Genomic DNA, 14,095 nt, shown 5'->3' on the forward strand with positions numbered 1-14,095 from the left:
CAAAGCAGATACAAAAAAGGAATTTGTTCTTTGCGGGGGAAAATGTTTAAGTTGTATTTGTAAATACTGGGCCTTTTTTCTCTCTCAATTTTCTATTTTGATTTATCCCAAAGATTTTAACCAACAAAACCCTTGTGTATGATGTTCTTGCTCATGTACTTTTGATGTTAAGTAACTCCTTAAGATGTTTAATTTGAAAAACAGATTTATGTTTTGTCCTCTTTTAATTCAAAACAAGCACGACTTTAATTTTGTTAAAACAATACAGCAGCATTTAGCTAGTTCAGAAAGAGTCAGGTTGTTAACCCCCACCTAATCATTCCCTTAGAAAAAATGTTTGGGCACCTTTTTTAGGGATTTTATTTATCTATCTATCTAAAGATACATATTTACTACACTTGTGGATGTAATGAAGGATTTTACATGAAGCAGAACATGACAATAATTTGTTGAATTTCCCCACTGTGGGACTAATAAAGGCCATCTAATCTAATGTTGCGTTCCTGTGTGGTCTTCACGCCTATGTGCACAGCTGCACCCAGGGAGAGAATAACCAGAGGCTAATGATCTAAACAGCGAAGCCACGTGTCAATAATCCGGCTGAGGTGATCACAGGAGCCGAGGGCATCATCTGAATCAGCATTGAGTGGGCTATTCTTGGCTACTATGGGAGATTACTGTCCCTCATCAAACATTCATCATCAAGAACAAGGGAGAGGAACACCTAAACAAGGACCAGGCCATTATTAAAGACTGTTGGTTCATGTCTGACATCAAAGCTCCAGAAATGAGGGTCTCCTGCACTGCTGGAACAAAAACATCAGAGATAATACTGTTCCTCAAAGCTTCCTGGAAGTGTCCTGGGTTTCTCCATTAAAACAGCAGGCTAAAGTGCTTGAATCTTGAAATAGGAGCAGTTCCCTCTCAAGCACTCGGTTTGATTCCCCTCAATCTTGTTCTGTCATTTAGTGTCACTTCAGGATCAGGTTGGTTGATCATTAGGAAGAAGAATGCAATGTGTTTGAGGCAGGCCTGGGGATCTAACCTGGAACGATGCACGCAGGAAGGACTAGCGCCTAAGTTCTACATGGTAAAGTGCCACCATGGCACAGGCACTGTCACATTCGTAAGTGTGTGTCGATGTCAAAAAGAACAGAGATTCACTGTTTATTCACAAGTGGTCTAGAACAATATAAAGATTCACTCCAGAATACAGACTTCATGTCAATTCATCACCCACCGTTCACATACTCATTATAATTCAAGGAAAACTATTTTAGAAATGCATTTTTCATTGTGGAACGTTGCAATTTTGCTTTTCTGGGAATATGAATTAGGAAAGCAGACATCCCATTGAATGTTTTGTTACAAACCTCAACATGATTCAGTCATACAGTAAGCATTTGGCACCATGCACCAGATTTGATTCCCACTCATGAGTACTCCGCACATTTCAATAGCATTAAACATGTTGTTTATAGCACATATTTAACAATATATTATGATATTCATTTCTGTTCATTTCTTATTGAAGAAGTTAGTTCATATCGCATGAGGCAAACACTGTCCCCTGCCGGTTAAAACAACTCACAGCAACCCCGTCCACAACATTTATTACGTTGATGGAAGGAATGGTTTACAGTATGCACAGGTAAGTATAAAGAACCTGGCGGAAAAAGAACACATCAACATATATACAAAATACATAATGACCCCTCCCTTTGTCAGGCCTTAAATACATGCAGTGCATATTTGTTGAAATGAATAATTTTCAGTGAAGGGGTGAGTGTGTGTGGTGGTCTTAACAATTATCAGGGAAACACACAGGAGACAAAACAGAAGGTGAAGTAATATACAGGTGATTTTTTTTTTTTTTATTTCACCACACATCGATACCAAAAAGGATCTGAAAAATTGAAGAAACCTTCCGATTGCCCTTTTGTTTCAAAGCACTAATATTGTCACAGAACAAAGAAAGCGGCTGCAAATGTAATGCACTTTAATGGACATTGGAAATAAAGCATGCATTATTATCGGTTCTTTGCCCAAGAGCTGTGAAAACCCATTCATAAATAACCAAACAATCTGAGGAATGGAGCTGATGATCTTCAGACAAAAATTATGAAGCAAAAAAAAAAGCAGCAACACAGTAGTGCAAGCAGGAGTGATAGAGATTTTGATACCAAATCTCAACTTAATATGCAAAAGAAGCAGCTTGTTTGAATTTTTAGTTTTTGTATGATGAGGATGTGAATTCAAGCTACAGTTGGGGATTAATAAGACCAATGACACCGACATATTTATACTCCCACCATCCTGCTTTGTGGTACCAGTATTTATGAACAGCTTGCCCTTGTAGGAGAGTCAAAAATACATTGTAGGACAGGAGTTCAAAATTACAGACAGGGTAACTGATCTTGGGAACAAATCCAACGTACAGTAGTAAATGCAATGTGTGAACACCACCTGTGGCTTGTTAATGGCTTGTCTGACAGTATACACTGTGAAGTTCTGATTTACTTTACTTGTAATTCCTGTCTATACCGGTTATGGTTCAGAATTTGCAAAGAAATGTGAATCTAAAGTAAAGACATCAAATCACTCAACAGTGTAAATTCTATCTAATCTATATGCATCAATCATCAAAAGCAGCTGCTTCATCATGCTTCCGTTGGTTATATGGTGATACAGTGTAGTGGATCCAGCAATGACTCCATTTGCTGAATAAGCCCATCTTCAGGTGACCAGCAGCAACAGTGAGACCGAAACAGCCAAGGTGAATTGAAAACCCAGATATTCGACAGCAGACGTCACCTCAGTTAACCCGACACGCCCGGATCATCAGCAACTGCAACAATATGAAAAGCGGCGAGACGATGAGGCCAAACCAGAGGTCCCGGGCCTGTTCCTGTTCAGCCAGCTTTTGGCAAAGCAACACCTCACAAACCAGCTTCAGACTCAGAACCGTCAGAACCCACAGGAGTCGTAGCACTGCCAACCTCTTCTCGTTCTCCTGATACAGGCGGATGGAAACAATGGCGGTGAAATATGTGCTGAGGCCATCTGCGGCAAAGAGTGGGATGAACACGTGCCACCAGGTCAATGTGGGGATGACAACATCGACATGGATCGCTGCCAGCATACTGAAGATCAGAAGGGCCAAGAGGTGAAGGAAGAGTTCAAAGGTGGCGAAGCCCAACCACTGGACCAGCTCACGCAGGGAGAACAGCATACTCAAGAATGGATGAGGATCCAACAATAGTCAACGTGCTCTAGAGTCTGTCCACCCTTCAATGGGTCGTAGGCTACATCTTAATATCCAGCAGAAGGTTAGAGTTGTGGATGACACAGGTAAACGCTTCCAAGCTGTGGAGGCACATCATGTGTGAAGAACCCTGAAATGAGACATCAGCGGTGAGTTGTTTGACAAAACACACTAATAATGAAAACTTTTTTTTCATTTTACATTAAAAAAGTGCTATTTTACGATGACTTAATAGTAATTAGGCAAATAGAATCCAATTTTATTTCATAGAGATTGAAATACTGTTCATATGCACAGTCCTTTATGAGGTATCACAGCTATACATTAGCTACCAACACACATGCACACAAACTATCAATCCATAGCAATCTATTTCAAACCCCAAATAACCAGGTGGAGAGTTCAGTCACATATCTGTGTGTATGTCTGCAGAATATAAAGAGGAAATCAGGGGCCAAAAATCATAGTCACCACTTACAGCATCGCCTCTATTTCCCCTGTGCTTTTCTATGTTTCCTATTTACACAGACAGATTTAATGTTTTCATGAATATGCATCCTAAAATCACAAAAGTCAATGCTGTACATTAGAACAGGGACAGCAATGCATTTCAAATAGTCAAACATGTTTATTTTGAACCATATATTTTATCGATTAACACTGGAAAACACTGATTGAATGACATGGACGCGTTAATGCCTTATATACACATTATACAGATGGATCCCTAAAACCCCTGGTAGTGGATGGTCCAGGAGCTTGGTCATTACTTCACTGCGTATCACCGAACATACTCAACAACAAGACGATGCTAAGCGTCCGCCGTAGTTCAAGTAAGACTGTGACAAAGCAAGTAAAACCTTCAGTATATTCGTGCACATAACAGCAGTTAAATGCTTTAATCGCAACAATCATACAGTGTCCGGTTAATCGCACCCATACAGATACACTGTATCGTCCCAAGTGGCACTCTATTGTCAGTTGAAAGGATTGCCCCATTATCATACCTTGATAAGAGCCGATGATTTTTATGGTCCATTTATTAGAAGACGGAAAAATCTGTAAATACAGCTAACCAGCATTAGCATTACCACCTTCCTTACTATCCACACAAGATATCGCGAGATGTCAACTATACGGTGGCCGCAGCGGGACCAGTGCAGCCACACACGACGAATTTCAGCAAACTATTACACGAAATAGTTCAAACTAAAACGGTCAAATAAAACTTAGTTATTTGTGAAACATTGCATTTTATTATGTTCAACTAAATGTCATGTTCAACTAAACATCATTGTGAGTGATGAAACCAATGGTACAGTGTAGTTAACAGTAGTGAACAGCAGGGGGAAGTAAAGTTATCTTCACCTTAAAGCTTTTGAATCGGAAGAAGAAGACCAGCCCTTGGAGTGTTGAGGTGAGAGCAAGTAGCAGACAGTTCTGACGGGTGAGTTTACTTATCTTAACTAGGTATGAGCCAGGTAATTCACTAAATCTGTTATTTCAAACTATATTAAATTAGTGTCCTATTGTTTCCCTTGTGTAACTTCTCATACGTCATGGACTTGGAAATTGACTAACGCTGACTATTCGAAAGAAAAACACATCTATTATAGTATACGAAAACGTTTTGAGCTGAATGGATTCCATTCGCATCGATTTTTGATGTTGTATGATCCTGGTTTTAACACTAAATGTTGAGCCATGATGTAGCCATTTGCTGGTTTGCATGTCCTTTCCCCTATATTATTGTAAATAATTTCTGAATAATTAAAATCGTATGTTGCCATAGAGTTTAATTTTTCAAAAACACATCAAAAATAAAAAGGTGAGATGAAAGACGTCAAATTAAGGAAATCCAATGAGGATACATTTACTCTGGAATTCAAGTCTGTGCTGTGTTTAAGTCATTGTAAACCATTTTTTTTTGTTTAGATTTTTATTTGAGTAGTGGAGATTTGATGCAAGAAACTATGGTTTATTTTATGTGAATGTCTTTATAAGAATCATCATGCATGGTTGGTCCATTAGAGAAAAATGTCTGCCCTCTTTTGTCGTCATTGCTTTCATTGTGTGTGTGTCAGGGCAGAGATGCAGACACCGGCCAAGTCTATCCTCCACAGTGGATACTTCCACCCGACACTGCGATATTGGCAAACCTGTAACACGAATCTGCGAGCAGACAACCTCATCTACCCCATCTTTATAACGTAAGTAACGTCTTGCCTTACCAACATAAGGATGCCATCTTATTTGAACTTTTGACTTCTCATCGGCAGAGACAGTGCAGATGCTGTGGAACCTATCAGCAGCCTTCCAGGACAAGCAAGGTACACTGTGGCAGATTTGTCAGGCAAACTTTGACTGTGAACATTTCATGAATTATTTTTTTTCTAGTCACGGCAATTTAAAACACAAAGGGCGTTGTTATCTCATAAAAGGGTGGAGCGAGCTCAAAACGCTGGACCTTCCCTAAGATAAGGAAAGCGGACGTTAAATTGCAGTCTGTTCATCAGGGCCATTCTGTTTATCGAGTGAGCACTTGAGTATCAGTTAACTATACACAGTATAGGTATACACACACACACATTGTCTTTTGTTTGTTTGTTTTTGTTTGTGGCTCTTTTCTAGTCTAGATGTCATTCTTCACTTTCTTAAGATATTTTCCTGCATGTCATCACAAGTCAGTTCCAAGCTTGCACCATTATGTGGACAGCCAAAACTGATGCTGGTGTTCACATTACACCCACTGTTCGTAAAGGTTCACGTCTCCTCATATATTAGGCTACTATCAGTTGTAGACAAGAAGAATCATCTCCGCAACTGAGCTTAATGTGATTTTTTTTTTTTTTTTTTATAGATATGGGGTGAACAAGCTGGAGGAAATGTTGCAACCGCTGGTGCAAAAGGGATTAAAATGTGTGCTGATATTTGGAGTCCCAGCAAAACTCGAAAAGGTAATTTAAATTTAACAATAGGGATTTGTCCGCTATGGGAGAACATTACATAAAAACGTTTTAATCGTTGGCTCTGAGGTGAAGAGAAATGGTTTGGTCTGGTCAAGGGGTAATTCAGGTGGCTGTAAATCTGCTGTGAATGTTGAATTGAATTTACTGCTCTGTCAACGTCACATCAATAGTTCGATATGTCACTAGAATATTTCTTTAAAATATAAAACTAATTTGACAATGCAAACATTCAAAAACAGTTTATCCTATCTTAGTAAAGGAACGATCGAATTAGACTTTGATTTGTTGAAAGCTTCGGTGAACTCTCATTGGCTGTAATGAAATGTATGTACCTAGAATACAGACTCACCTTTCCAACTACCTGGGTGTGTATCAGGATGACAGGGGCAGCGCCGCTGACTCCGAAGAAACTCCTGCCATTCTTGCTGTGAGGAAAATCCGAAGCGTGTTTCCTGACCTGCTGGTGGCGTGCGACGTCTGCTTGTGCCCGTACACTTCCCACGGTCACTGTGGTGAGTGCAGTCACTTGTCACTGTTTCATCCAGAAGCAACCCTCACCTTGTGTGGTCTCTGTCCCAGGAATTCTCAATGAAGACGGCACTTTGAACAATGAAGCCAGCTGTCTCAGACTGGCAGAGGTGGCCATGGCCTACGCTCAAGCTGGTATGACTTGCTCTTTGATGAGCTACGTTTTTGTGCCTGGTCTGTATTAATTGTCAGGGTGCAGTTATCGAATAATTATGTTATATCATGGCTACACATAAAAAATGTGACATTTCACTTATCAATGAATGAGAAATTGGTACCGTATTCTTTTTCATATAGTTTAATTTTGCAATACAAATAGAAAAAAATAACTAAATAAAAACAAATTAAATAATCAGGAATTTACCCTCAAGTTCAAATGATTGTTAGAAAGCGTGTGCACACCAGTGTTGATCATACTCATATTGCTATTTGATAGCTCAGCAGCTTGTTCAGGTGTTGTATGGGAAGTGTATCCACTCCCTGTCTGTGATGATTTGCTGAAAAATAAGAGAAACAATACTCAACATATGACACATTTGTGAACCCTTAGGTTCTGAGTTGATCTCTATATGAACCTCTGTAGCATTGTAGACTGTTATATATAATTGTAGTAGGCGTGTAATATGGTGGCGAGTGTGAAAGAGAGCCTGAGCATTTGTGCTGACATAGTTCTATACCAAGTAGCTATAGCTACACCAGAAGTTATTGCTATCTTGGTTAAAACAGTGGTGAGTTCTCCACCCAGACTTCATCCCCGGGGGAGCGATTTTGAACTAGTGCATACTACGTTGAAATTAGCAGAGTGCTAACTGTGGTAGCAGAGACTGGCTTGTTGTTGTTCATTACCTCACGTTGGACGCCCTACTAACTGCGCAGACAAGTCACAACAGCACAGTGTTGTCTTAACCGTGCTGACAACAGCTTGGCTAACATTATCATGTTTCTGCCTTCAGCTTCTTAAATCCACAGCGCTGACTTTTTTCACGTGTGACCCCTTTGTAATGAAGTGGCCACACATCCAGCAGTGTTAAAGAGAAAACTAGCGTCATGCTAGGCAGGGATATGAAGGGTTTACCTTTGTTTTGGGCTCCAGCCTGGATGCTGACAGTGGAGCTGCTGCAGGATCGAAGACGTGCTACAATGATGATGAGGCGGACACAGGCATTCCGTCTGTCTTAACGTCCAGGCGAAAAAGCTCCCATACTTTAGACACTCCCTGACTTTAGATACTTTTTTTGCATTTGTGCTGACCTCCTCCATCATTTAGTGCCTCTGATCACCGGTTTTCCCACAGGCTGTCACATTGTTGCTCCATCTGATATGATGGACGGAAGGATTGGAGCCATAAAGCAAGCCCTGCGTTCCAACGGCTTGGGCAACAAGGTGAGAACCCAACGCTCTTCACTGTCTGGCCAAAACCACAGCACTGCTTTAATTCTTTTAGTTAAATATAAAAGAAGTCTTTGGTTACAAATCAGCTGCAAAATTCTTGTAATCTTTTTCAGAATATTTTAAAGCATCGACTGAGGTTATCAGTAGCGTCAGTATCACAGTCTCATGTGTACAGTGGAATCATTGCTTTCCTGTTCTGTGTCCACCAGGTGTCAGTGTTGAGCTACAGTGCCAAGTTCGCCTCCTGTTATTATGGTCCCTTCAGGTGAGAACAACTCCTGAGTCCAGCCCCAGTGTTATTTGAATTATCTTCACGTTATTTTATATCTTTTTTATGCAGAGATGCTGCTCAGTCCAAACCAGCTTTCGGTGACAGACGCTGCTATCAGCTGCCACCAGGATCCACAGGCCTCGCCATCCGAGCTGTGGTGTGTAAAGCCGTCTGATTACCTAAATCTAGTTTTATAATAACAGGATTGTGAGCTCTCTGATTCAGAATTTCAGAATGTGACCAGTGGAATTTTAAAGGTATGACAGAGCTGCTCTTTTGTAGGCGCGAGATGTGCAAGAAGGAGCTGACATGCTGATGGTGAAACCAGGACTGCCGTACCTGGACGTCCTGAGGGAAGTGAAGAACAAGGTGTGATGCCGGTTTCTAGGAGGGTCATCACGACCACTCTGTCCCGGTTGTTTGGATGACCTGTCTTCCTGTCTTCAGTTTCCCACTCATCCACTGGCTGTGTACAACGTGTCGGGTGAGTTTGCCATGATGTGGCACGGAGCCCAAGCGGGAGCATTTGACCTGCGCTCCGCTGTGATGGAGGCGATGACAGCATTCCGTCGGGCAGGTGAGTCTGTTCAGGGATGAAGTGATGTATGAATGATACTTCTGAATTCAAATGAAAACCGGATTAGTCTATGCATCCTGTTCAAATGGTGGAGCATAGTGTTGCATGATATCCAGGTTTGGAGTTTTCATGGGATTTACTGCTCAAATTAAAAGGAGAGTAAAGTGTTGCAGGCACGGCGATGAAATCAGAGAAGGCACCTTTCTTGGTTTGCAGCATTGCAAATTTGGAGCGACACGAGCACCTGAAGCCAACTTGATAAACAACTTCTGAAAAAACTCCATATTCATGATGGTGTTGCACAGAGACAATTAGGCATTTTCAATCGTGTTGCTTCTGTCAACCTAAACTCAGACAGAAATATCGCCGTTTTTTTGTCTTGATATTTTAAGTTTGCTATATCAATATTTAACACATAGATACTTGAATGTGCTGCTGCATTTCTGATGCATATTTAATTCTAATAACATTTTCTTTCTGTACACTTGAGTTATATTGTTGATTAAGGGAGCTGTTCATTCCTCTGGACTGCAAACATAACACTAAACTTGTTTTCATGCACGTAATATGAAACTGCATTATCTTATTTCCCCCCTTAAAATGATTGCACTTTTTGTTACAATGTATTGCAGAACTAACAGTATCGCAATAAATCGTAATATATATCCTGTCACCACTCATGCTACCTGCCAGAACACCGCCCTACCATGAAGTAACCTATCGTTGTCACTACTGCAGGAGCTGACATGATCATCACCTACTACACACCCCAACTCCTCGGCTGGCTCAAAGACTAGCCAATCCAGATCGAGTGTCTCTGACTGCTGTGATGCTGGGGGAATGTACAATGTTCAACATTGTGATCGGTGCAGCTGATAACATGACGATCAAGAGTGTCTGTGGTTGACCACGTCTGCGCCAACAGACCTCAAGCTTTAAAGGACCATATCAAAATAAATCATGTCATTTCATAAGAGCTACATTTAGAAGTTCATGTGTTGTTATTAATGTCTGCCAGTCATTATAAGGAAAATTCCGATTTGTTTCCACACTTCTTAAATACAGTCCTTTGTGATATGTTTATATGATATGAGTGCCCCAAAAAATGTTCATTAATTGGCTCTTTTTTAATTAAACGTCTGAATAAGAAAGGAAACACAGAGGCCTTCCCTAGTAGACTGTGAGACCATGTAATCTAGCTCCCCATCCGAGGAGACCTGAGCCATCTTAACTGCAAAAAAATAATAAAATCAACTGCCTTTTGCTTGTTCTCTCAGTCATCACTCATTTATTTCATTTGGTTTAATTACACTTGGTAGCTACGTTGGAATAGATTAGAGTCTGGTAGTATATAACAAATTCAAGTGGCTTAGTTAAGAAACTAAACTGTCAAACTTTCAACTCCCATTACTCTCACTGTGGTTAGCTGGTCAATATATATATATATATATAACTTCTTATCTTGACCCATCGAAATAGTTGAATAGTTATCTTCATGTTGTTTCCGAATTCTCTGCTCTGCTGTCATACGTCATTTGGTCATTTATTGAAGTGTAAAGCAGTGCTGGTTCTGGCTTTTAAATACACTGCCTGGCCAAAAAAAAAGTTTCCACCAAAAAAAGGCTCATACACTGTAATATTTCATTGGACCGCCTTTAGCTTCAGCACGCATTCGCTGTGGCATTGTTTCGATAAGCTTCAGCAACGTCACAAGATTTATTTCCATCCAGTGTTGCATTAATTTTTCACCAAGATCTTGCATTGATGATGGTAGAGTCTGAGCACTGTGCAAAGCCTTCTCCAGCACACCCCAAAGATTCTCAATGGGGTGAAGGTCTGGACTCTGTGGTGGCCAATCCATGTGTGAAAATGATGTCTCATGCTCCCTGGACCAGTCTTTCACAATTTGAGCCTGATGAATCCTGACATTGTCACCTTGGAATATGCCCGTGCCATCAGGGAAGAAAAAATCCATCGATGGAATAACCTGGTCAGTATATTCAGGCAGTCAGCTGACCTCATTCTTTGAGCACATAATGTTGCTGAACCTAGACCTGACCAACTGCAGCAACCCCAGATCCAGGATCCAGGTGGTGACTTTTTTTTGGGCCAGGCGGTGTATATTTTAACTGAATGAGGACGGAACAGACCTTTAACCGTATTAATAGATAACGTTTCAAGCGACAGTTTTCATATTCTACTGACATGTTTGTTGCATATTGTGGCCCCTGTTGAACTGCAGAGTGGCTCATTCACACATCACATAAAGCGTAGTGGGAGGTGGAGTGAGGCCTCAAGTGGAATCGAGGTCCACCTGCTTGGGTCTGCGTTTAATCAATGATTCGAACCAACAGGGGGCGACTGAGGCATGTGTTGCCATATTTATTTACACTGTAAAAAGTAAACATTTGATCTGTGAGCAGCGTTCTATTTTTTAAACAAATTTATGTTCTCAAATTCCTCTTAAGACATAAAAATGATAGTCCCCGAAGTAATTATGAATAAACAAATATATTCATGGAGTGATGTTTCAAATGCTCATGTGGCATTTAGTTTAAGAGATCAATTAATTAAATACATAGATTAACAGTAAAGTTTGAAAAAAAAAAAACAGGACCAAAATACGCGCCACGCGCACCCGCGGGCACGCGCGCGCACTTCTTGCAGCGTGACATGTGGGGGCCGAGCAGAGGGCTGGTCTCCAGTCAGCTGGATGGATGTGCTCACTGTGTGGAAGACTGACGGAGGGAGGCCACGCTGCTCCACTAGACTCCTCCTGGAAGTACAACAAGTTCGCTTCTGGTGGGATCGCGCGGCGTGGACGCATGGCTCAGTCACGGCGGAGAACCAGGACGATGCTTCTTCTGACTTTGTTTGACTTTTAAAAAGAGAGTGGGAGACATCGAGAGGAACTTGAGGGAGACTTGTGGTGAGTGGCCCCGGAACTGTTGGACTCTCCCGTGCCATGGGACGCGTGTGGGGCTGCTGTCTGCTCTCGGTTCTCTCGCGGTTCCTCCTCCTCCGCGGGTGTGACGGGAACATCACGGTGGCGGTGATGCTGCCGGACAATCACCACAAGTATCCGTGGGCTCTTCCGCGCGTCTTCCCCGCCATCGCCATGGCGCACGAAGATCTCCACGCCAAGCACAGACTTCTGATCGGCCGCTCCATCAATATCCTCAACTTCAGCACCGAGGACCCGCTGGCTGGCTCCTGCGCGGTGAGCCGAGCGCAGGTGGTGGCCGTGGACGCGAAGCTCTACATCCGCCCGGACGCCTTCTTCGGCCCCGGCTGCGTGTACCCGCTCGCCTCCGTGGGTCGGTTCGCGTCCCACTGGAAACTCCCTCTGATCACGGCCGGAGGACCAGCGTACGGGTTCGATAAACGCGACGAGTATCGGACCATCGTGCGCAGCGGACCGTCCACCACCAAACTAGGAGACTTCGCCAACGTCCTGCACACGCACTTCAACTGGACCTCCCGGGCCGTGGTCATCTTCCACGACTTGCGCCAGGACGACCGGCCGCACTACTTCCTGTCGGAGGGGATCTACCTGAAGCTGAAGGAGGAGATGAACATCACCGTGGAGGCGCAGCCCTATGAAGACGACTTCAAATACTACAAAGAGCTCATCACCTTTATGAAGGAGCGAGGGAGAAGTGAGTCCGCTCTTTTCCACTTCACTCCGTGCGTAATGACGCACCGGAGGCCCGACAAACAACTCGCACCATTTTGAACACGCAATATCCAACCGAGCTTCCCAGAAGGTCCTAAAATACTATCGCACGAGTAAAGTTATTCACCATAATTGCGTAGTTGTTAGTTTTATATTTAAGAAAGATTACCAAAAATGATCCAGGAAATCGCCAAGAGCGAAGGGACAGACATACTTTTTTTTCCATTTTACAACGACACGAAGCATCTAAGTATATTTTAATAAGCTGCACATCGTAAATTGTGCAATTTAAACGACGGGAAACAAGTCAAAATTCTTTGGCAAGTGGTTATAATAAACACGAGCAACCCACAACTGTCAAAAACACAACGTACAACGAAGCTTCGTTGTGAATGAACACATTTTACATTATTATATGGGCTCACTATGTCACGTAGAGCGGACAAAAATGTGATTTCATGAGTGAAAACTAAACACCTGTGGCTCACAACACAGAGCACACAGGTCAAGCTTCCATAGTAGAAGAATTGATGTAACTGAATAGAAGAAAGGTTGTTTTGATGAATCAGTGATTCAGCTAATGTGAAAGCACATTCTGATCAAAGTATATGCAATGTGAACTGCGAGGAAATGAGAGGTTGAGACTGAATCATCATTTTTTAGTAGCTGTGCAGACGCTGTGTGTGTGTGTGTGCAATTTCCTGAAAACAGTGTCTGTGTTCCTGCCATGTGAACCGAAGGATAGAAGGCAGAAATTCATCCTCACTCTTAAAAACTTTGAATTCAGTTAGGGTGAAGAAAGAGCTGAGCCAAAAGGCAAAGCTCTCAAGCTTTAGGTTGAGACCAAAAGAACTAGATGGCAGATTCAAGTAGCCAAAATGAGTTTTCTTTGGAAATAGGGTGATGAGTTCAGTGAGTCGGACGAGACTCAAAGTAGAACTGCACTCCCACCACATTAAGGGAAGCCAGTTGAGCTGGATCCAGTATTCATTTAGGATCCCTCCTTTCCCCGGTGGTCCGCTCCCAGGTGGACCCTGGACACGGTCGGTTCACCCTCAGTATTCCTCCTTAAGAGCTGTAATAGTTTCGTGAATGGGAAATGGACTTCCCACTGTTACACACACTGTCTACGTTTTCTTGCCAATGTCCCGTGCGCTGCACAGTCACCATGGTACTTTTATTTCTCACAATTCGGTCATTTAATTGTCGTAAGTCGGCTTGGAAAAACACAGCCGAACATTACCTGTAAGGGATGAGTGCTGCCAATGTTGTAAATGCCTTGGAAGAGACGCGTGTTGAGGCAGTGGAAAGATGACTTATATCCAAGTTGTTAAGTGATGATGTAGCAAAGATTTGCTCTCAGGCCCGACTGAAGTAAACACACAGAGGAAGCCAGACAAGCTACGGAGATAAGATG

At 42.2% G+C, this 14,095-nt stretch overlaps 3 protein-coding genes across 6 annotated transcripts in view; 2 read left to right on the forward strand and 1 right to left on the reverse strand.

Moving 5' to 3' along the window:
* Positions 1-1,151: 1,151 nt before the first annotated feature.
* Positions 1,152-4,386, reverse strand: tmem203 (transmembrane protein 203). The gene is made up of 2 exons (XM_053870860.1): positions 4,273-4,386; positions 1,152-3,395 (listed from the first exon to the last, which is right to left on the reverse strand). The coding sequence occupies exon 2, from the start codon at positions 3,230-3,232 to the stop codon at positions 2,816-2,818; it is 417 nt and encodes a 138-aa protein (XP_053726835.1). The 5' UTR covers positions 3,233-3,395; positions 4,273-4,386; the 3' UTR covers positions 1,152-2,815.
* A 219-nt stretch (positions 4,387-4,605) lies between these two features.
* On the forward strand, positions 4,606-10,266 carry alad (aminolevulinate dehydratase). Of its 2 annotated transcripts, none has more exons than XM_053870843.1 (12): positions 4,606-4,712; positions 5,350-5,475; positions 5,545-5,595; positions 6,126-6,222; positions 6,611-6,746; positions 6,814-6,897; positions 8,057-8,145; positions 8,364-8,419; positions 8,495-8,582; positions 8,708-8,794; positions 8,873-9,002; positions 9,741-10,266. In XM_053870843.1, the coding sequence occupies exons 2-12, from the start codon at positions 5,357-5,359 to the stop codon at positions 9,797-9,799; spliced, it is 996 nt and encodes a 331-aa protein (XP_053726818.1). In that variant the 5' UTR covers positions 4,606-4,712; positions 5,350-5,356; the 3' UTR covers positions 9,800-10,266. The 2 variants fall into 2 exon arrangements, with proteins under 2 accessions (XP_053726818.1, XP_053726825.1); XM_053870850.1 differs by having other exon boundaries at positions 4,661-4,682.
* Positions 10,267-11,740: 1,474 nt separating this feature from the next.
* npr2 (natriuretic peptide receptor 2) overlaps positions 11,741-14,095 on the forward strand; it is a 45,324-nt gene continuing 42,969 nt past the window's right edge. For all 3 annotated transcript variants that reach the window (XM_053853966.1, XM_053853967.1, XM_053853969.1), the window contains exon 1: positions 11,741-12,661. In XM_053853966.1, coding sequence (XP_053709941.1) covers positions 11,968-12,661 — 694 coding nt within the window. In that variant the 5' untranslated portion in view covers positions 11,741-11,967. The remainder of the gene's footprint in view (positions 12,662-14,095) is intronic.

The sequence above is a fragment of the Synchiropus splendidus genome, chromosome 1 (genome assembly GCF_027744825.2).
Source record: "Synchiropus splendidus isolate RoL2022-P1 chromosome 1, RoL_Sspl_1.0, whole genome shotgun sequence".
In the NCBI taxonomy this organism is placed as follows: domain Eukaryota; kingdom Metazoa; phylum Chordata; class Actinopteri; order Syngnathiformes; family Callionymidae; genus Synchiropus; species Synchiropus splendidus.

What these genes read in the sequence shown, in the direction of transcription:
- tmem203 (XM_053870860.1), bottom strand. Translation starts at nt 3,232, where the DNA reads ATGCTGTTCTCCCTGCGTGAGCTGGTCCAGTGGTTGGGCTTCGCCACC.
- alad (XM_053870843.1), top strand. Translation starts at nt 5,357, where the DNA reads ATGCAGACACCGGCCAAGTCTATCCTCCACAGTGGATACTTCCACCCG. An exon ending in TGTTATTATGGTCCCTTCAG is followed by an intron (nt 8,420 to 8,494) that starts GTGAGAACAACT and finishes TTTTTTATGCAG; the next exon opens with AGATGCTGCTCAGTCCAAAC. An exon ending in TGAGGGAAGTGAAGAACAAG is followed by an intron (nt 8,795 to 8,872) that starts GTGTGATGCCGG and finishes TCCTGTCTTCAG; the next exon opens with TTTCCCACTCATCCACTGGC.